Genomic DNA, 22946 nt, shown 5'->3' on the forward strand with positions numbered 1-22946 from the left:
GCACAGCGTTTTATATATGTAACATAAGCCTATAGGAGCAATACTCGTATCAGCAGTGCTTTGGTGGGTCAAATATTCTAAAACACACAAAGATCTTCAAATATTCACCCGAATTCCAAAATAGCGGCGAGAAATATCCTATGAATATCCCATTCGAGCCCTCCTGCTACTGTTCGCGCACACACAATCGGCATATCAATTCTAGGATGACGAGATATCGCCCCATGTTAGATGGAGAGTAGTAGTTCAACGGCTTTATATGCAGTTAAATTATTAGTATACACACCTTTGTTTGGTGCTTGGCCGGACTCCTCCTTCAATGTGTGACGTGCCTGCAATAAATAAATACATTTTGCTTCAAGCTCTTAGCCGAGTACCGAACCCTCCGTTTTCTATTGTGACTTACTTAGGCAAACTTCACTGGTAGATAGCGCTGCTGACTTTGGTTCCGGTTTAATAAATGGATTTGTTTTTATTTTTGTGTGATGGTAATGCGGATTTTAATATAAAATTCGTTAAATGAAAAATAATCAAATTTTGTTAAATATTTGTATCCACTTTAGGCTAGGAAAGCAAATTTATCTTCCTGCATGCTATTTAGGCCCATACTTTATTGTGACCACCCTTAGGAATATAATGAATGGAATAGAAATTATAAAATGAGTCGGCGCGTTGTTAGTTAGAGGTAGCGTAAAGATTTATTACGCAATGCTGTCTGAAGATTCGCTTAAAACGTGATGTTAAACACACACCAAATATTTCTTTTAAAATGGGATGCAATTTTTGATTCAATTTTAACTGCTGAGCACATCTTTAACAAGCTAAAGCGAGAACAGTTGTTGCCATGCAAGTGGCACAGCTGTCAATTCAAATGATTTTTCGATGAGTCATGCGTTGGGTAAATCGAAAGCTACAATTTGTGTGTGCATGTCTATAGACCTCTTTGATTCGCTAAGCGTTAGCAAGTGGCGAGTAGATGAAGCAACTGGTATAAATAAACATATGTTGGTAGCACTGGAAAAGAACTGCTAAGATTACATTTGTCTGGAAGCACTCAAAGAGAATTTATAAGGCCTCGTTCATACAGGTAAACATTTATTGCTTCAACTCGTTAGTTGTGATGCTCATTGCCCTTCGTGTTCTCGTTCTTCTCAATGGTGTTATTGACACCAGACCAAAAAACTAGTGAACACGACGGTCAACAGCAAAAGAGAATTCGCAAAGCTGAAGTAGTCAAAGTCTCCCTGTAGTAGTATTTAGTATGATAGTAATATTTATTGTTAGGGTAAGTTACCACTGGTCAAAGGCAACATCAACTTATCATTAAGGTAATAGTCCCACTTACGTTCTCTGGTTAGCCAAAATAACCAATAATACTTGAATTCAAATAATACATTTGCTTTTTATTACATTAGCTTAGCTTTTCAAATCGGAAATTCATACAGTAGAAAATACAAAAAAATAAAAATATGCCAAACTATAAATAGTACATTTGAGAAAACCCTTCGTAGAATATTTATCAATTTTCCTAAAATTATAAGTATCAACTAAATAATTGTGTCACTTTACTCAAAACCGCGACATTATAAATTCATTGCTACAACAGTTTTATATATACGAACAGCTTTCTGCCTACTTTCTAGTTTCCACTAAATAGTGTTAGCAACAAGTATCAGTCCTTCGGCAAATTGCTATCACTTTTCCCTCGACTGTAGGGTCGTGCACCGCCTAGCATACGTTCCAAGAGGCTCTGTTTCGATTTTCGCTTCGACGCCAACACTTCCTTGCACAGGTCGTGGAAAACTTCCGCCACCTGATCGACATGATCCGCCGCCGACACTTCACTGAACTTACATTCAAAGTCTTTGGCTAGTATTTCACCTTCGTCACGGCTAACCTGACGCAAATGCACCATATCCACTTTGTTAGCCACCAACTGAACGGGTGTATCTGATTGCAGGTCTGATTTTGCGCGTCGAATGTAATTAAATGAGCTACGATCGGTTATGGAGTAGACTAGTAGAAGGCCATCAGCCCATTGCAATAATTCGGCGGCATTGGGAAGTTCGTCATCGGCCTGTGGTGATGGCGTTGGTGGCGTAAATTGTAATGTTGCAGATGAGAAACGCATTAACGCACCGCCAATGACACATTACATCAGCGTAGTTTTTATTTTTGGTTTTGCCATCATTATCGTTAGTGTAGCAGCGAAAGGTGACATCAGCGAATGCGCATATGAAAATAGAATAAAATAAAACAGAAAACGGTATTATATACTCATGCAAGTAAGATACGGAAAGGATGGATATGGAGATAGTCGCATTAACACAGCTAAACTGACTGATTGGCGCTCCTCTTTCTTGCCAGCAAGTGGAAAATTGAGTTATTATATCCCCAGCGAACTACTGACATACTCGTCCATACTCGTGGCAGCAATTCGCATTATACACAAAAAAACTTTTATTATATAAAAAGGTATGTATTTGCGTGTACTTACATACAAATTATATGAATGCTTTACAGTTGAATTAACATGCAACAGGAGTGATTTCATTTATCACATTATTGTGTGGGAATTAGGACTTGAACTATCCGTTCGACTACCAGACTAATGCAGTGCCTATCAGGCAGAAATTCTAGCTATAATCGAAGTGGCTACGTATCTAAATACGCTTACTGAAACAAAAACTACAATAAATATATACTCAGATAGGCAGGCAACCATTAAATCAATGAATGCGGCTATACTAAAATCAAAGGTTGCACAGTAATGCCAGACAGCTCTAAATGATATTATTGTGGTCTTCAGGGTCAGCCTTATTTAGGTTCCGGGTACAGAGATATTGAGGAAAATGGTAAAGCCGAAACAACAAACTAATAATTAAAAAGAACATTATTCAAGAGTCCAGTAGGTAACGGAGAGCTGAACGCACGTGCGTAATAGATAGGCTCCTCTGGCCGCAAATAAATAAGAAAAAGGCCGTGGTCATTGGCTATTTGGCAGGTATTCCTTAAGATTAGGTATTCCTACCACGAATATTGTAGAAGTTGTAGGGATGAGGAAGAAACAGTTGAGGACTGCCTTTGCAGTTGTCTAGCCTTAGCTAAAGTCAGAGCGGCTTGCCTAGGTAAATATTTTTTGAATTCTCTTACGAAACTATCTGGCGTGGTAATTGAACCAATCTTGAACTTCGTAAGAGCCCCAAAATGGTTTTACGAAGGAAAAAAATGAGCTTTCCGCATCGCACAGGTATCACAGACCGACTACAACCCAACCTAACCTAACCTAGACTCTTGGGACTTACATATTACCCGAAATTTTTACATATTATGCGAAGTTTTTTCGAAATTCTATATTTAAAAAAGCGTATTTTTTTAACTTTTTTAACACCTTAAACTTCAATTGAGCTGAATGCCCAGTTGCTAAAATCAGTTGTTTTTGAGTAATGAATTTTTGAGTGAAAAACTTGTTTCGGATTTTTTGTTTTTTGCAAAATAAAAAATTTTCAACTACGTTTTTGCTATTGTTTGTACATGAAGTCGCTTGTGCAAGACGATCATTTTGAACCCAGAATCATTAAAACCGTTTCTTATATAATTAAAAAAATCGATTTTGAGCCGAAAAAACAAAATTGCCGATAAATCTTGAAAAAAAAAATTTTCGGGAGAACAAAAAAATACGTGTCTCATTACTTTGACCAGAGAGCAACATATTTGAGTTAGATCGAGATCGAAGAATATGTCCCGAATAGCCCGGTTGAATTGAAATGGAAAGCATCCTGGACGTATGGTATTCAAATAAATATACTTGTATTCGTCAGTAATCCATGAATTGGATCAGTGATTACGAACGCTGGAGAACTGCAATGTGTTTTGTGACAAGTCCGTACAGAAAACTGTGAAACTTTCTACTAAAACTTGGACGGAAAGACGTTCGGTTAATGGTTGGTATTATTACAGGACACAACCCATGAAGTCAGCATATGAACACCGTTGGAATCATTGAGGACCCGATGTGCTTGTCTTGCTTGGAGGAGGCGGATAGCGCTGAGCACTTCTCTCTGTGAGTGCCCTGACCTTGCTAGAGTAAGGCTACGCATTTTGGGTTCTGATGTCGTGAGAATGATTAATATTCGTTCTCTAAAACTGGCAGATATTTGCCAAAGAATCTGGAAAGTTCTCAGGGGACTAACTACCTGTGTCACTTCCTCTATGATTTTTTAGCTCTTTCTCTGATACTTTTCTCCTTTTCTCCTTGACTATCTACCCTCTCTACAGAGCTCTAAATACAATGGGCCTTTTAGCCTGAGTGTTTAAGGAGCCACCAAATCTCTTGGTACTCCTTGGTTCGACCTTTTCAAAATTTCAATTTCAACCACTTCTCTATCAAAACCTAAACTTTCTTATCTAAAAGAAAAATTAACTAATTTGATAATTTTACCACTCGTATTTTTCTAGTCAATAACGATTTCTTCTATTAATTACCATTATCTGATTTCGTATAAAATGTTTCTGCAGGGTACCTATGGCTTTTACATGCAATCATGCGTGCATATATACATATGCACACAATGTCCTTGCCATCCTTTTCGTCCTTGCTCCGGCGACAGTCAGCCAGCGTGTGAGTGTACGCACTATTAGGATAATTCACTTACCTTGGGGCATGTGTCTAGTAATTCGAACAGCACCGGCTCTCCCTCCACCATCGCTTCGTGTTTATATCGATTTTCTGCAATACAAACAAACACACAAATGTTTTTACAAATTTATACGTGGCTGCAAGAATGAAGATTTATTTATATGCATGTATGGATTTATGTAGGTAGATAAATACATGAGTGTGTCAATTCCAATGTGAATTTATATTAAATTTTCTCCACTTTAAATTGGAGCACAAAAGGGAATGAAAACACGCAAACTACGAAAAGCTTTGCCGAGCATGATCGGATTAATATAAAATACGAGAATCGTAGGTTGGTTGCATAAGGCAAGGAAATTGTGGACTTTTTCCCATTGATTTCTATGCACTATACGTTTATCTGATTAATAATAAGCCCCCGACTAGACTTATAATAATAATACAATATCGACGTTATTTCAAACCAGTCCCGAAGAGTCTTGGGAAAACTTTTACATGAACAATTTGGAAAGCTCTGCGGCCGGCGTCTGTGAGTGTTTTGTATCCAAACTGCTGACAGCTCGAATCCCACTTTTTCTCCCTCTTCTTTATTAGCGCAGTAATTGCCTAACCGATTTTGACCGAGCTCAACAAAGTTCGGCAGCCAAGTTAAGTCAAACCATTAGTGATAGCACTGGTTTACAGCCAAAATGCACCAGAGACGCCGTTATGAAATTCCTATGTAAAATCACCGTCTGATTCCGAAAATCAAGGTTATTTTTTATTCTATGGTAACGTTTTTGAGATATTTACGAATTACCGTTATTTCAAAAAAACAAAAAATTGGGCCCACTTAATCATATATATCTCGAAAACGAATTGAGCGATTCCAAAACCGTTTAAAGCTTTTAAAAGGTAATAAAATTTCCTATAAACTATGTGTAAAACACTTTTTGCTAGGCCCTGCAGATTCAAAGATAACGAACTATCATAACGGATTTTTTAAATTTTTTTAGTAAAAATATAAAAAAAATTGTACTTTGAGAGAAAGGATCTCGAAAACTTTTTACTTTTTCGTGTATTTTTTGTTTTCACTCTAAGCTCTGTTTTATTACAAAAAAAAATAAACTTTGATTAAACAAAATCGATGAACTAATACAAAAGTTACAAGCATTCAAGTAAATATATCCATATAGTAAAACTTAAGTATCCTACAAATAATAGCATATGTACTGTATGTATTCTGTCTTAACTCTATGATCTTATTTTATAATTGAAAAAGTTATGTGTCTTGTTTTGACGCTTATTTATATAAGGATCGGTTTCTCTTATGAGAAACCAACAGTAGTTACCCATCATAGCGACATCCCAGAATCCTTGATACCGACTTTCAATCATTTTCATTTGCTGGTGAAACCTTTCGCCATGCTCGTCACTTTCGTCGCCAAGATTTTGCGGGAAAAAATTTAAATGGGAGTGCATAAAATGAATTTTTAAAGACATATTTACTCCTGAAAGAAAATTAAAAAAGGAATTAGATAAATACGTAAGTGACACATTAGCATATAATTTTCTTAGGCTGGGTTAATCTTCCAATTCAGAACAAATTTTGGTCGTTCTTGTTTGTTCGGAGCAGGGCAATAAATTTAGATTAAGAGCTATATATTCTCATGTAAATTTAAAAATTTGCTTTAAAATTTTTTGTTTAGTTTTAAAGTTAACTGAGAAAACGGTCTTATATACATATATATATATATTGTATATATAACGGTCTTATATGTGTTTTTTATTTACCCATTTCCGCATTGTGTTTGATTAAATCGTTCTCTATCAGCTCGAAGGACTTTTGTGTTTGCCTAAAAAAGAAGTAACGACCTTTTCAAAAGAGTCCCACGCCGCTGCCTCCACTGGTGACAATAGTTCTTTGAAATGGGTATTGACCATTATTTTCCTTATTTGCGGCCCCACAAAAATCCCTTCCTTTATTTTTGCTTCTGAAATCTGTGGAAAGATTGTTTTCAAATAATGAAAAGCTTCGCCTTCTTTGTCCAAAGCCTTGACAAAGTTTTTGATAAGGCCGAGCTTGATGTGGAGCGGAGTATGAGTATTTTATATTATGCACCCCAACTTGAAACGCGATTCGTTCTGGCCAATCCTTTATGATGTAGTGGTCTTGACGTGCTCGGCTATCTCATTTGCATAGAAAGCAACAGTATTTTGTGTATCCAGGTTGTAGACCACATAGCTTTCCAACGACTTTTAGATCGGTACATATTTTCCAATCATGTTCTTCGTATTTAATTAATTCAAGCAATTTTTGCATTGTCTCATATGTTTCCTTCGCATTTACTGCATGCGCGATCGGGATAGATGGCTTTTGATTGCCAATATGCAATAATACGGCCTTTAAACTTAATTAATTGCCGTCTATGAACAATCGCCACTCTTTTGAATCATATGGTTCACCAAACTGTTTAAATAGACCAGCAATGTTTTTGCAATAACAAACACTGTCCTTCTTCGTATAGTACTGGGAGAATTGTTCGTGACGAGTCATATAATATGTTACCTTAACACCGGATGAAACAAATTTAAATTGTTGCATACGAGAGGCGTGTAGTTTGGCCTTTTCTTTTGACAATTCCAAATCCCTTATCCAATCATTGAGTTGTGCTTGTGACAAAGGGTTTCTTTCGTTTTCCGTTTGCAATTCAGTACAACATGATGCCGCGTAATCAGATACTGCTGTTGACAATGAAACTGGAGCCGAAACTAAAGTTAAATTTGATTCTGGCAATGTAGCTTCCGTTGAATTTAGTTCTGGTAATGACACTGTAGATACGCTCGCATAGGTTACTTTTCTTGACTTTCCAACCCCAAATACTTTTGTAGTACAAATATAGCAGTCCGTTGAATGGCAAGTTGGTTCCCTCCTCTTCATTGGTGTAATAAATTTCATATGTCGCCTAAATAGATAGTTTAAGAATCATATGTACATATGACAGAATCATATGTACATATGCTACTATTTGTAGGGTACTTAAGTTTTACTATATGGATATATTTACTTGAATGCTTGTAACTTTTGTATTAGTTCATCGAATTTGTTTAATCAAAGTTTATTTTGTTTGTAATAAAACAGAGCTTAGAGTGAAAACAAAAAATACACGAAAAAGTAAAAAGTTTTCGAGATCCTTTCTCTCAAAGTACAAATTTTTTTATATTTTTACTAAAAAAATTTAAAAAATCCGTTATGATAGTTCGTTATCTTTGAATCTGCAGGGCCTAGCAAAAAGTGTTTTACACACAGTTTATAGGAAATTTTATTACCTTTTAAAAGCTTTAAACGGTTTTGGAATCGCTCAATTCGTTTTCGAGATATATATGATTAAGTGGGCCCAATTTTTTTTTTTTTTGAAATAACGGTAATTCGTAAATATCTCAAAAACGTTACCATAGAATAAAAAATAACCTTGATTTTCGGAATCAAACGGTGATTTTACATAGGAATTTCATAACGGCGTCTCTGGTGCAGAAAAAAAGTTGAAATTTGTGATCCAGTGTAGTTAATTCTTTTCACTATCGCTAAATTTTAAGGGAAACATTATTTTTAATTAAATACATTTGAATTTGTATTCTAATTAACACAATTGACATACGGATTATATAAAAAATAAAATTAAAGTAAATCAAATTAAAATTAAGTTAAAAGGAATTTAAATAAATTAAAAAAAAAAACAAAAAAAAAAAAATTAATAACATTTAATTAATAATTCCCTGCCCATAATTGATGCCCACCTGCAAGTCTTAAGCAATTGGGAGAACTATTTATGTTCTATACTCTAAGTACCTACATACAAGGTGAAGTCCAAAATAAACAAGACTGAGCTAAATAAGAAACGACAGGAGCTTTGTTCTGATAACTTAGAGTTTATTTATTCAAAATAGTCTCATCTGCCTCGATAAACTGTTTTGCGCGATTGAAAGAGCTTTTTGAAAGAGTGTTTCAGGTCATTGAGCGGAGTCCGGAATGTCTCTCAGGATGTCGGGACAAGTCTTTTGGATGGCCTCTACGGACGCAAAACGTTTTCCTCTCATGGCCAAAAGCTATTTCCCGAATAGGTTGAAGTAACAGGGAGCCATATCAGCCATAAAATGCGACTTCTAGTCAAAAAATCAGTCACAAGAGTGGATCGATGAGACGGTGAAATATCATGCAATTAACGCCCCTCCTTCGCGGTATTCAGGGCGAATTCGACGAATGCGATGCAACAAACACTTCAAAACGCCAAGATAGAAAATTGCATTGACGGTTTGGCCCATTGGCACGAACTCCTTGTGGACAATTCGCTTGGAATCGTAAAAACAAATGAGCATCGACTTGATTTTCGACTTCTCCAAACGCGATTTTCTGAATGGTGCCTCATCTGGGGTCGGCAATTTGACTTTAGAGTCAGGATCATGCTGGAAACACCCCATTTCATCACCAGTTACAATGTTGTAAAGGAAGTACTCGTCTTTTCACGCTCCTTTATTGAGGTCTTTTGAATGTTGAATTCTGAGGAATTTTTGGTCCTCAGTTAGTTAGTGCGGAATGAAACGTGCACAGACCTTTCGTAAGCCCAAGTGATCAGTTAAAAGGCGATAAATCGATGTTTCGGAGATATTCAACTCCGATTCCATGAATTTCAACGATGATTTCGGTTAATTTTCGATAAATTTACGAACAATTTCGATGGAGTTTTTAGTGATTAACGATTTTGGGCGTCCCGTATATTCATTGTCACTTATGTCCTTACAACCATCTCTGAAACGTGTAAACCACTCTTGATTTTTAGCACGAGATGGACAATCATGACGTCTCTCAAATTGTCAAATTCACTGAAAACAAAGTAACAGGTCTACGCCATTACTCTCAATATCGTGAGCGAAAACAACCGCACTGTATGCTCAGTATACTCCAGTTTAAAGAGAGAGTGTGTGTCTTGTGGTGAATGAGAGAAAAATAAAGTACCTGCTGTCACGTCTCCGGCAATATGCCAGTGTTGACAAGCAACCATTCGAAGTTGTAAAGGACTTGGTCTATCTTGGGTTCAGCATTAACAACAAAAACTTAAATTACTTTTTCTTTTAAATTTAGTTTCTAGCAGAGGTGGAGTTATAAATTTTTGTCTCGAAACCAAATATCACAAAATGTACAAAAGTTTCGTTGGTTCCCTTATTTTCCATATACTCGTATGAATAAACCCTAATAAGATTTCAGCCAAACCAAAAATGCACTGGGCAGTTTTTGTCCAAATCTGTACGGTTGGTAACTGGGTGGCCCATATGCAGATATGTATAGGGTTTAATTGAAAAGTAATGAGCCTTCCCGCGCGGAGCGTCTGCCAAGCGATCCACCGAATCGGCTCGTGGGGGAAAATTATCGTTGGACCTTCCCATTCCACTGGAAACCGGTCCCAGTTCGCTGGAAACAGCGGTGCAGCCAACACCGCTCCGCGCGTGAAAGCTGTTTTAAAAGTGTGTTAGGATTTTGCAGTGGCGAAAATGCCACTCCGCACTCTCTCTCTTGCCCTCAGGATCGTACTCAAAGCACCAGGTGTCATCTCCTGTGATACAATTGTCTAAAGTATTATCCTGTTTGTCACTTTCCAATACTTCACGACTCTTTTCCACACGCAATTGCTTTTGTTCATCAGTCAAAACCTTTGGATAAATTTAACACTTCACTGATCTCACGTAGACTAGCACGACGGTCAATGTTCAAAAATTCACGAACCCGGTGCACATCTTCGTTTGTTTGCGTCGTCGAAGGCCTTCCAGATCGCTGTTCGTCTTCGACGTCCTCCCGGGCTTCCTTGAACGACTTGTGCCACCGTTTTACCTTGGCACTGGACAGAGATTGATCCCCGTAAGCCTCCTTGAGTAGCCCAATGGTTTTGGTACTCGTTTTGTTTAGTTTTACGCAAAATTTGATCGAGTAACGTTGCTCCAGCGATCGCTGCATTTCCGCCACTGCAAAATCCTAACACACTTTTAAAACAGCTTTCACACGCGGAGCGATGTTGACTGCACCGCTGTTGCCAGCGAACTGGGACCGGTTTCTAGTGGAAGGGGAAAGTCTAACGATCATTTTCCCCCACGAGCCGATTCGGTTGATCGCTTGGCAGACGCTCCGCGCGGGAAGGCTCATTACTTTTCAATCAAACCATGCTTGAGCAAGTGAATTCGGACCAAACGTTTATCAAGCACATCGTAACAGGTGTTGAGACGTGGGTATATGAGTTTGGCATCCAAAGAAGTCAACAGGCGGCTGAATGGCGCTATCCACATAAGCCGAAACCACGTCAAAGTCGGTCAAAAGTGAAAGTCATGCTACCCGTTTTCTTTGATTGTCATGGTGTTTTGCATTCGGAATTCATTCCAAATGGTTCTACGGTAAATAACAAATATTATTTGGAAGTTATGCGATGTGTGAGAGAGAATGTGTGTAAGAAACGGCCCAATTTGTGGAAAGAAAACTCATGGATCTTGCGCTATCATGACGCACTGTGTCACAAGGCTCATGTTGTGAACACTTTTTTGACCAAAAGCTCGAAAAATATCATCGGAACCCACCGTATTCAACGGATTTAGATTCCTGTGACTTTATCCTTTTCCTAAAAATTAAGGCCATTAAGAACAAAACGCATTTAAACGGTGCTTTGATGACTGGACTAACCCTTGGCATGTAATACACACACTTCGATTGGAGCCTATTTTGAATGCGACGAAATAAATTTTAAAATTGACTAAACAGTTATTTTGCGTTTTATTGAACGATTCCCGCTACATTTTTGACAGAAAGTATATCTGTACATGGCATGCATGAATATGTATGTAGTAGAAGTTTTAAGTACATACAATCATATTGTTTATGTATTGAAATATTATTATTTTTGGCCTTTTATAGTTAGGAATGCACGTACAGCGTAATATAGTTTGTTAATTCCATTGTTAACGAAAACTGTTTTTATTTTATTTTTATGGATGCATCAGAATGACATAGCGGTACATATGCATATGAAAACATAACCGCTTTTTTGTTAGAATTGAGGTCAGGGTAGTAAAGCACACAAATGCAGATGCGGTCCATAACATTTTACATTTACATTTGTTTTTTTGTTTTTTTTTGACAGAATGTACAGAAAAAAGTCTCTTTGGAATACATTTATTGGTTCAATAATTTTATAGTAATTGATTTTTTACAGCATTTGAGCTTTAATGACTGCTCTGGACTTTGCAGCATTTAAATTCAATTGCTCTGTTGATATTTGCTAGAGATAGTTTTAATCAGATTCGACTAGCACTTGCATGGTAAAAAATTATTAATGAAAAACATTGTAAAAGGAACATATTCAATAAAAAATTCCCTATTTATGTAAGGCAATCTCCATGAAAGGAGAATCGACACACACCATCTTTTCGTCGACTTCAAAGCTGCATTCGACAGTACGGAAAGGAGTTACCTGTATGCCGCTATGTCTGAATTTGGTATCCCCGCAAAACTAATACGGCTATGTAAGATGACGTTGCTCAACACCAGCAGCGCCGTCAGAATTGGGAAGGACCTCTCCGAGCCGTTTGATACCAAACGAGGTTTCAGACAGGGTGACTCGCTGTCGTGTGACTTCTTTAACCTGATGTTGGAGAGCATCGTACGAGCCGCAGAACTTAATCGCTCAGGCACAATTTTTTATAAGAGCGTACAATTGCTGGCGTATGCCGATGATATTGACATCATTGGCCTTAACAACCGCGCTGTTAGTTCTGCCTTCTCCAAACTAGATAAAGAGGCAAAGCGAATGGGTTTGGTGGTGAACGAGGACAAAACGAAGTACCTCCTGTCTTCAAACAAACAGTCGGCGCACTCGCGTATCGGCACCCACGTCACTGTTGACAGTTATAATTTTGAGGTTGTAAAAGACTTCGTGTATTTAGGAACCAGCATTAACACCGATAACAATGTCAGCCTTGAAATCCAACGTAGAATCTCTCTTGCCAACAAGTGCTACTTTGGACTAAGTAGGCAATTGAGCAGTAAAGTCCTCTCTCGACGAACAAAATTAACACTCTACAAGACTCTCATCATGCCCGTCCTAACGTATGGCGCAGAAGCTTGGACGATGACAACATCCGATGAAGCGACGCTTGGAGTGTTCGAGAGAAAGATTCTGCGTAAGATTTTTGGACCTTTGCACGTTGGCAACGGCGAATATCGCAGACGATGGAACGATGAGCTGTATGAGCTTTACGACGACATAGGCATAGCGCAGCGAATAAAGATCCAGCGGCTTCGTTGGCTGGGTCATGTCGTCCGAATGGATACAAACGCTCCGGCTTTGAAAGTATTCGATGCGGTACCAGCTGGTGGTAGCAGAGGAAGAGGAAGGCCTCCTCTGCGTTGGAAAGATCAGGTGGAGAAGGACTTGGCTTCACTTGGTGTGTCCAATTGGCGCCGGTTAGCACGAGAAAGAAACGACTGGCGCGCTTTGTTAATCTCGGCCAAAATCGCGTAAGCGGTTATCGCGCCAATTAAGAAGAAGAATCTACGTATCCTTCATATTTATATATCTGAATTTTTGGCCACTCTTTGTCTGGGGGGAAAATTGGTAAATATGTTCGTATATTCGAAGTGAATTAGTTAAGTTTAACTACAACATTTTTTTACTGAAATTCAATAAGCTATAAAACTGCAAGCTCGAAATTTTTCAGAAAAAGTTTTGATTTGTTTAATATTTTTTTTACTTTCACAAATTTTCAAACTTGGTTTGGTTTTTGTAGAAAAATGATGTGTGTTTTCATAAAAAAACCGAAAACTTGTTCAATCTTGCCACTCAGCCTCTATGATATAACACATGGGCAAAAAGTCCCCGGTCTAACAATGCAAAACTATCTTTATTCATCAACGTAACTTCTATCAAGAACAACGTAATCATTCTTGCGGCGCTTTAACATTTCAACACCACTTTTGTGGAATGATTTATCTTTTGTCTCAAAATATTCCTCAGTTTCAGGGATAACCTCTTCATTTGAGTAAAATTTCTTACCGGCGAGCATTTTTTAGTAGTCACTGAGAGGTTAATCTGGTAATACAGTGGATGTGGGAGTAATTCGAAGTTTAATTCATGTAGTTTTGCCATCGTTCGGAATCATTAGTACGTTCTTCTTCGGCGACCACTGGGTCGTTGCTCAAAGCGCGCTACCTGAGAACCAAAATTCATTCTGGCTAAGATAGATAAGAAAGAGTCTGCCGGTAGAGCGGATGAACGCATTGCAAGGGACAATGCCAGATACGAGGCCGTAGTTCCGACCTACAGTCACTCAAAAATCCTCGGCTGGAGTGCGAAAAATAAAAAAATGTCGACTTAACGCTTTGAGGGCTGAACAACAAGTGCCGTGGTTGCGGCTGCGAGGGTTGCTTATAGCGAAGTCACCAGGGATCACCTCCAAGTAGCCCTCGTAGACACAAAACCTCATAGTGGTATGGAGGTGCAGGCCCATTGGGGTGCCATTGAAGGGTGGCAGTCAGAAAAGATAGTCGAATACCTCATGACAAACCAAGGACAGGTACTTCTTTTCGACTCGGGAGATATCTACCGCGGGTGTAGAGTGATTAAGTGTGTCGATGGGTTCGCCAAGGTTTTTCTGGAGAAATGTATTGCCTCAAGATTCAACACTCTGAGATTCCTATGGATAACTGGTCTGTGATCAAGTTCGAGCGAAGAAAGAAGTACAAACTCCGTTTTGGCCTCAGGATGGCCAAACTTAAGATCTTTCCTGCGTCTGGTCTCCGGATGACGACATAAACGGAAGAGGAGTAGTAGCAAATTAGACCGAGGAACTACGACCATCAGCGATGGACGCGGTGCCCGAAGATAAGAGCTCCATGCAATCCTCGGAGCCTGGGGAGGCCATAGAGCATGCTTAGGTGAGCATACTTTTACATAGCAATGTTAAGGGTAACTCAGATTTACGTTCGCCAAGCTAGCTAAGGCACCGATAACCTCTGTGTCATCCTCAAGGAGGAAGACATTGATATATGCTTGCTCAGGAACCCTGGATTCGGCAGTCTAAGATCATAGGCCTTCAAAGTAGATACCACGATCTTATTTTTGTGCAGTCGAAAGGTAAGCCTAGGGCTTGTATTCTCGTTAGGATACTATAAATGCCTTTCTGATTTCTTATCTTAGCTCTCCAGACGTCACAGTAGTCCGAGAGGAATCATCTAGTGGCCGTTACTACTACATATTTGGTTTCTGCTTACATGGCTCACGAAAATGCAGCATCTCCAGAGGAAGTGAGATGATTGCTGGACTCACCCTTATTTCATAAAAGGGCCATCCTCTTCGGGTGCAACGCGAATGCGAGACACACCATTTGGGGAAGCAGCGAAATAAAAGATCGGGGTGAGTACCTTTTTGATTTTATTATTAGCCGTAATCTCATTATTTAGAACAAGGGCAACACCCCCACGTTTGTACTTCCAGCATCGGAAACATCAAGCGGTTGGGAGGAGGTTCTACACTTTCGCCAGTGTGGTACTTTAGCCATTCCACCAACCTACCTACCTACAACATTTCGAGCAATATCTCCCATTCCAGTTAAAATCCAGTGACGTGCTTCGCTCAAAAAAATTATGAATCTTAAGATATGAGATAATCAAAAGATAGGAATTTATGATATATTTATGACTTATCACTTACCTGTTTGATGATCATATTCACCAATATAACGCTTGGTGAGGAAACGCACAATCAAAGCTGAAATAGAGGAAGGAAAACAGCATTTTTTTATTTGCTTAATTAATTAGTGCTAATTATCCTATATTAAATTAACACAATGACGTAATATATATGTATGTATGTGTGTATATATATATGTGCTCGCTTGACACAAGAAGGAAGTTATGTTCGTTTAATGTAAATTAAATGAGCAATAAAACTCGCAAACGCCTACAGACGTATCAGCTTGAAACAGCGTTAGTTAAAAGCTCACCTGGCTAAGGGTGCTAAATGTACCGAATGCGCCAGCTGTGAATTCAGGTCAACAAGGGGGAATCAGGAAAAAGGTAGAAGCAAAAAAAAAAAAAAAGAAAAAACGGAGTCCAGAAAACACCTTCGAAATGTGAAATGTAGCGCTTGATTTTATTATAAATATTGTACATACATACAAACATAAAACACATAAATTGTAAAAGGACACACAAACAGTAAAAAAATAAAATAAATAAACTACTGGTGGAGAAATTAAATGAACCACCCACATAAACACTGAAAGTCTATACGGGCACTTGCAATGCGTATACCCTGCAGAGAAAACATGGATTAGAGGGTAAAAGTTCCATTTCACAAAGATTAAAAATCGAGTACCAATGTCTAATACTCTAAACGATGTTTTTCAAGTGACTATATTTCATGAGTCCATGACCCATAAGAAGGGTGATTCTGCAATTTGTGGCAATTACCGCGGTATTAGTCTTCTAAATATCGCCTATAAGTTTCTAGCGAGCGTTTTGTGTGAAAGGCTGAAGCCTACCGTCAACCAACTGATTGGACCTTATCAGTGTGGCTTTAGACCTGGAAAGTCTACCATCGACCAAATATTTACAATACGCCAAATCTTGGAAAAGACCCGCGAAAGGAGATTCGACACACACCATCTTTTCGTCGATTTCAAAGCTGCATTCGACAGTACGGAAAGGAGTTACTTGTATGCCGCGATGTCTGCATTTGGTATCCCCACAAAACTAATACGGCTATGCAAGATGACGTTGCTCAACACCAGCAGCGCCGTCAGAATTGGGAAGAACCTCTCCGAGCCGTTTCATACCAAACGAGGTTTCAGACAGGGTGACTCGCTGTCGTGTGATTTCTTTAACCTGATGTTGGAGAGCATCGTACGAGCCGCAGAACTTAATCGCTCAGGCACAATATTTTATAAGAGCGTACAATTGGTGGCGTATGCCGATGACATCGATATCATCACCCTTAACAACCGCGCTGTTAGTTCTGCCTTCTCCAAACTAGATAAAGAGGCAAAGCGAATGGGTTTGGTGGGGAAAGAGGACAAAACGAAGTACCTCCTGTCTTCAAACAAACAGTCGCACAGTGCGGCCGATTCCCAAAAAGCTGGCCAAAACTCGAAAAAAAATTTCTAGATACAGTTTTTTTGTCTTTGGGTTGGCTACAGTAATGCCTTGAGTAGTGAAAACCGTTCATAGCAACGTCCTGTACCCTAAGTATCCTCTGTATTTTCAGTCGCAACGTGGCCTTCTTTTGAGCATCGTATTACTGTCGATGAATAGTGAAAGTTGTACACATTTCAAAGATTTTGTAATGGAGTAAATTGAACAAAATCAGATGGAATCATCTTCGGAAGGTTAGTAAAATACGAGAAATCTTTAGTACATATCAATACCTCGACACAAAATTTTTAGCTGCAGCAATACGTAGATACATTTTTTGCAATTTTTTTTATAAAATTTGAGTTTTCAAACTGTATAGTAATACAACGCCGTCATATGCTGCTTTGAAACCTATTAAAGGTTACTCAAAAAAGTAATGTTTACTGAATAAATCAAGATTCAGCTGCTACCACTTGCTACCTTGCGACCCCGAAAACATATAAATTTACATGCATTTTGATTATGTTCTGGAATATACGCTATTTCACGTGAGGGGGTGGCCAATAGGGATGGAAGGGGGTGGATTTTCAAAATTTTAAGATCAAATTCGTAATCAGCGACCCCGATAACCCCCGAGTAAGAAATTTTGAATTAATTACTTAATTTTTTGAGTTTTGGCCAGCTTTTCGGGAATCGGCCGCACTGTGAGTCGGCACACTCGCGTATCGGCACTAAGTCACTGTAGGCAGTTATAATTTCGAGGTTGTAAAAGACTTCGTTTATTTAGGAACCAGCATTAACACCGATAACAATGTCAGCCTTGAAATCCAACGTAGAATCTCTCTTGCCAACAAGTGATACTTTCGACTAAGTAGGCAACTGAGCAGTACAGTCCTCTCTCGACGAACAAAACTAACACACTACAAGACTCTTATCAAGCCCGTCCTAACGTATGGCGCAGAAGCGTGGACGATGACAACGTCCGATGAAGCGACGCTTGGAGTGTTCGAGAGAAAGATTCTGAGTAAGAATTGTGGACCTTTGCACGTTGGCAACGGCGAATATCGCAGACGATGGAACGATGAGCTGTATGAGCTTTACGACGACATAGACATAGCGCAGCGAATAAAGATCCACCGGCTACTTTGGATGGGTCATGCTGTCCGAATGGATACAAATGCTCCGGCTTTAAAAGTATTCGGTGCGGTACCAGCTGTTGGTAGCAGAGGAAGAAGAAGGCCTCCTCTGCGTTGGAAAGATCAGGTGGAGAAGGACTTGGCTTCACTTGGTGTGTCCAATTGGCGCCGGTTAGCACGAGAAAGAAACGACTGGCGCGCTTTGTTAAGCTCGGCCAAAATCGCGTAAGCGGTTATCGCGCCAATTAAGAAGAAGAAGAATAGTTCATGAGTCAGCCCCCCTAAATCAGACAATTTTTCTTACACATTATAATGGCAAGCAACTTGCGAAGTTAAATGTCATCGTTGACGCGATTTTAAAGAAAAGCATCAAACGGAAACAATGTATTTTCCCTGCAGGGTATCTATATGCTTGGGTGTGTTTACGTAAAAGCGGAAGGCTTTCACTCTTGTAAACAGCTGCTTTTGTTCAGCCAGCAGCGACGCCACCTACAACCAGGTTGTTAAACTCGCAACCTAAAAAAGGACTTCCGTTTCCAATTTATGCAGTACGCTCTGGGGGAAAGGTGCTGTTAGTAAATCGCGACATACCTACTTTTTCATATATGCATACGCATACATAGTTACATGCCACCCTAATGGGCTTGCAGTCCGTTCCGTGGTGTTAGTGTCAGTGAATTGCACCTTATTGTTGCATGTTTGGCTCGCACAAAAGGCACACATAATACCGTTCTAAGAGAAGAACAGGCAATACAAGTGCAGTTGTGGCATATTTTAGCATTTTTGAACGTGCATTTGTACGCAACTTCCCTTCAACGTGCATTTGTAAGTGAAAATTAAACACATACAAAACACAGAGCATCGAGAGAGTTGCATAGGAAAACAGCATAAAGGCAAAAAAATCAACATTCCGACAGGAGATAGAAACAGTAGTGGAAAAAACCGGTCAATAGAACAACAATCAACACGGAAAGTATGCAGGTTTTTGTTTGTATACAAGTGAATATGTATGAACTGATTGGTAAACAAGCTTTGCTTGGAGTATGACATGCCGTGGGTATTTACACCTCGGTAGTTCATGCAGTAGCATGTATTGGTACTTTTATGCAAATGACATTTTGTCCACTCGATTTGAGTAAAACCCCACATTAGCACACACAGTAAAACCCGCATTGAAAGCCTGGCGGCAAACGTGTATGAATGAAGAAAGCGGACTATAGGAAGAGTAGAGGTAGAGTAGGTGAACTATTTAGTGAGAAATTGAGAAAATTTGTTTTGCAACTGTTGTGTACGGAAAATAGAAATATTGTAAAAATTTTCCTTCATTGCCTGTATTTGGGCTAATTGTGGTTTTATGACCAAGAAGAAGAATGCAAAGTGAACGAGAAAAGCATTTAAAATTTTTTCCAGGTTGCTGAGATATGAAAAATTCGAAACTTTCCCTGTAATAGGATGGAAATGCTAGCTATGGAAAATAGCTTTACTATTTTTTCAATAATTTGCCATTTCCATGGTAATTAAATTGACAGTTGACTTCCCAGTTCAAACTTTTTGGTGCACAAGTATAATTTTTTATGCGATTAAGTGTTATTTTGAAGTAACAAATCGGAATTACGATAATTTCTACTCCGTTAATTCGAAAATCTCTTTAATTTGTAATCAACTGTTACTTTTTAAAAATTTCTAGTTAATTCCAAAATTTCCATATATTTTGGTCACCCCCTTAATTCGTATTTTCGGATTCGCAAATACTTGATTTACTTTCAATCTCTTATAAATCGCAGCCTTTTTTAACGCGCAATGCAAAGTAAAATTCTGCTGACATATTCAAAGATGATGTCACCGTAGAAGAACTTTTCGGAAACAGGGAAAGTAATGCCGAAATTTTTGTCATTGGCGAAGATCTTGTGGCAGACAAAGAAGCAAAATCCACAATTAAAAAACTTATTTGAGGAATTAAGTTGTTGTCTGTATTCCTGAATATTGTCGCCGTAGCCGAATGGGTTGGTGTGTGACTACCATTCAGAATTCAGAGAGGAACGTAGGTTCGAATCTTCGTGAAAGACCAAAATGAAGAAACAGTTTTTTCTAATACCGGCAGGCAATGACAAGCCTCCGGGTGTATTTCTGCCATGAAAAAGCTCCTTATAAAAAATATCTGCCGTTCGGAGGAGTCGGCTTAAGTCTGTAGGTCCCTCCATTAGGTGAACAACATCAAGACGCACGCCGCAAATAGGAGGAGGAGTTCTGCCAAACACCCAGAAAGTGCGTACCCGACAATATGCGAGGTGTGTTCAAAAAGTATCGCGCATTTTGAATTTTCGCAGGTTACATATATTCGGATTTCGATTTTTTGTCTCGTTATGTTGGTTCTCAGGTCTCTCCCTCATGCCGACGAGTTCGGCCATTTTGAATGTTCAGTTAATTGTTGACAGCTGCTTTGATTGCACGTGTTTCGGCTCGTCTTCGATTTTCACCTATTCAAAAAGATGGATCAAAGAATCTGTATCAAATTTTGTGTGAAAAACGAAATTAAGTGCGCGGATGCGTTCCGAATGTTGACTGTGTCATACGGAGAAGAAGATGTGAACGACTAAAAGCGTGCCGGACGCTCGAGCACTTCAACAAAAGTCGAAAAAATTGATGAAGTGAAGAAAATGGTATTGGCCAATCGTCGAATCACCGTTAGAACGGTTGCTGAGGACCTAGACATATCGATGGGCTCGTGCCATTCGTTGTTTTTTCAATGATTTGGGCATGAGACGGGTCGTCGCAAAATTCGTACCATAACAGCTCCATTTCGACCAAAAGCAACATTGCCAATGAGATGTTGGACTCTGTCCGTGACGACCCAAATTTGCTCCAGAGGGTCATAACTGGTGACGAATCGTGGGTTTATGGTTATGACGTGTTGTGCATCATGAGTTCTTGCCACAGGGTAAAACGGTCAATAGGGAATATTACCTGCAAATTATGCGCTGTGCAATTTGCGCAAAGCAATCCGCCAGAAACGCCCGGATTTGTGGAAGCACAAAAATTGGCTCTTGTATCACAATAACACCCCTGCTCACACATCGTTGCTTGTGCGGGATTTTTTGGCCAAAAACAACACACTAATGATTTTTGAACACGCCTCGTATATATATATATATATATATATATAATTGTTTTCAACCCTAGTACTTGACTGCTCTAAATTTTGCTTTAATATAATATGTCAATATATTCAAAGCGATCTATAACGCCTTGCACAAAATCATGACTGTCCGTTCCTTTAGCCGATACACATCCCCAAACCATTACTGATCCACTACCATGCTTGAGTGTTGCTCTGGTATGTTTTGGCAAATGAGCTTCTTCTGGCGGTTCGACGAATCGTTTCTGTTGAAACCTTCTTCCCTTTTGCTTTTCTAATATACTTTTTATGCTTTCCTACGAAGGTAATTGATCTTTTTCAACAATTCTTTGTATACACTTCTCCTCGGCTTGTGTAAGTTTCTTTCCTTGACCATGCCTACTAATGCCTATTTTCCTTCTCAAACCTTTGGTAATACCGTAGACCGTTGAAGTACACTTTTTAAGAATTTCACAGATTTTTTTTATTGTTGATTCTTTGTCTTCTCCAAGGCGCTTTTATTGAAGATGGTAGCACTAGAACAATCTTTTGTACGTTGGATTGTCACGGCAAGGTATTGACGAAATAGAAAAGAAAAAATTAAATCGCCTTGTTAAATTGTGCGAACACAGCGAAAGAAAAAAGAAAACAAATCAGCTGATTTACCAACACCACCTTTAATAGATTCGCCTTGGTCTTCTCGCAACTGAATAATTAGCTTTCGAATTTCAATTGAAGTATGGGTAGATAAGGGCGCCATATTAATCAGATGATGTCTCAAAGACTGATCGATAACTATTGATGTTTGAAACAGAATTTGTTTCCTTGTTCATTCCTCTCGAGAGCATAGGCTTCGAAAAGACTCAGTCTTGCGTTGGTTTCATTAATCTATTTTGATTTCTGACTGGGTAGGTGATTAGCCTGCCGCTACCAGTCCTAAGTAGTGGGGATGCCCACCTGTCGTTGCTTAGGAACAACACCTTCTTACTGCTTGGAGCTTCATCTGTGTTTCACATTTTTCTGGCAGAAGCATCGCACAGATGGGTGAGGACTTCGCTAAATTTCGTGTGTCTGCGCTATTACCGCGATCGCCCGCTTCCTCTTGCTGGTGCCACTGATGCAATGTGTAACTGTGTATTTTTCTTTGATTGTTTAAGCAGCCACAATGCATAAGTTATAGATACGTGTTTTTTGAGGGTTGAGAAATGGAGTTCGAGGATCTTTTTTTTAGAAACAAGGAAAGTAGGTAAATTTAGAAAAGTGTGAGGATCGTGCTTTTTACGTGGGATTCGAACCCACAACCTCTGGGAGGACAGGCTAGTGCATTACGCTAGCACTACTGAGGCCGTTTAAAACAGAATAGTCATTCCATTTCACAACAATTGAATGCACCGTTACTAGCAAAATCGTAAATTTTGAGTTTTGTTTTTCATTCTTGCTCTGCATCTATGTTAGCATATTTTTATCTGATATTTCCACGTATTTTTATAGTAAACCGTCATAGGAAGCTATGTGATTTTACATTTTAAATGTAGGAAGTATTTAAAAGAAAGTGTTCTGAATCTTTGCCATTATATCAGAAGTTAAACAGGAAGACGCTTTATCAACATTGATTTTCAACCTGGGCCTGCACGCATCAATTACCGAACTAAATCCAAATGGGACTACATACTAAAAGCAGCTCCAGCTTTGTGAATATGCATATGATAACTTATCATGGCGAAAAACAGAAGTGAATTACAGGATGCATTTAAAAAACTAGAAAAAATAGTACGAGCTACTGGGCTAAGAATTAATTCAGAAAAAAGCGAAGTTTATGGCCCGGTCCAGCTCTGGTTTAAGGCATGATGATCGGGCTGATCGGCGACTATACATTCGAGAGTATGCAAAAATTACCTTTTTGGGTATCAA

The 22946-nt window shown here is 38.9% G+C and overlaps 1 protein-coding gene across 5 annotated transcripts in view; it reads right to left on the reverse strand.

Moving 5' to 3' along the window:
* Positions 1–1426: 1426 nt before the first annotated feature.
* LOC129242782 (ras-related and estrogen-regulated growth inhibitor) overlaps positions 1427–22946 on the reverse strand; it is a 29301-nt gene continuing 7781 nt past the window's right edge. For all 5 annotated transcript variants that reach the window (XM_054879628.1, XM_054879626.1, XM_054879625.1 and 2 more), the window contains exons 3-5: positions 15364–15420; positions 4656–4729; positions 1427–2077 (exon numbers count right to left, since the gene is read on the reverse strand). In XM_054879628.1, coding sequence (XP_054735603.1) covers positions 1673–2077; positions 4656–4729; positions 15364–15420 — 536 coding nt within the window. In that variant the 3' untranslated portion in view covers positions 1427–1672. The remainder of the gene's footprint in view (positions 2078–4655; positions 4730–15363; positions 15421–22946) is intronic.

Source organism: Anastrepha obliqua, chromosome 3, assembly GCF_027943255.1.
Source record: "Anastrepha obliqua isolate idAnaObli1 chromosome 3, idAnaObli1_1.0, whole genome shotgun sequence".
Classification (NCBI taxonomy): Eukaryota; Metazoa; Arthropoda; class Insecta; order Diptera; family Tephritidae; genus Anastrepha; species Anastrepha obliqua.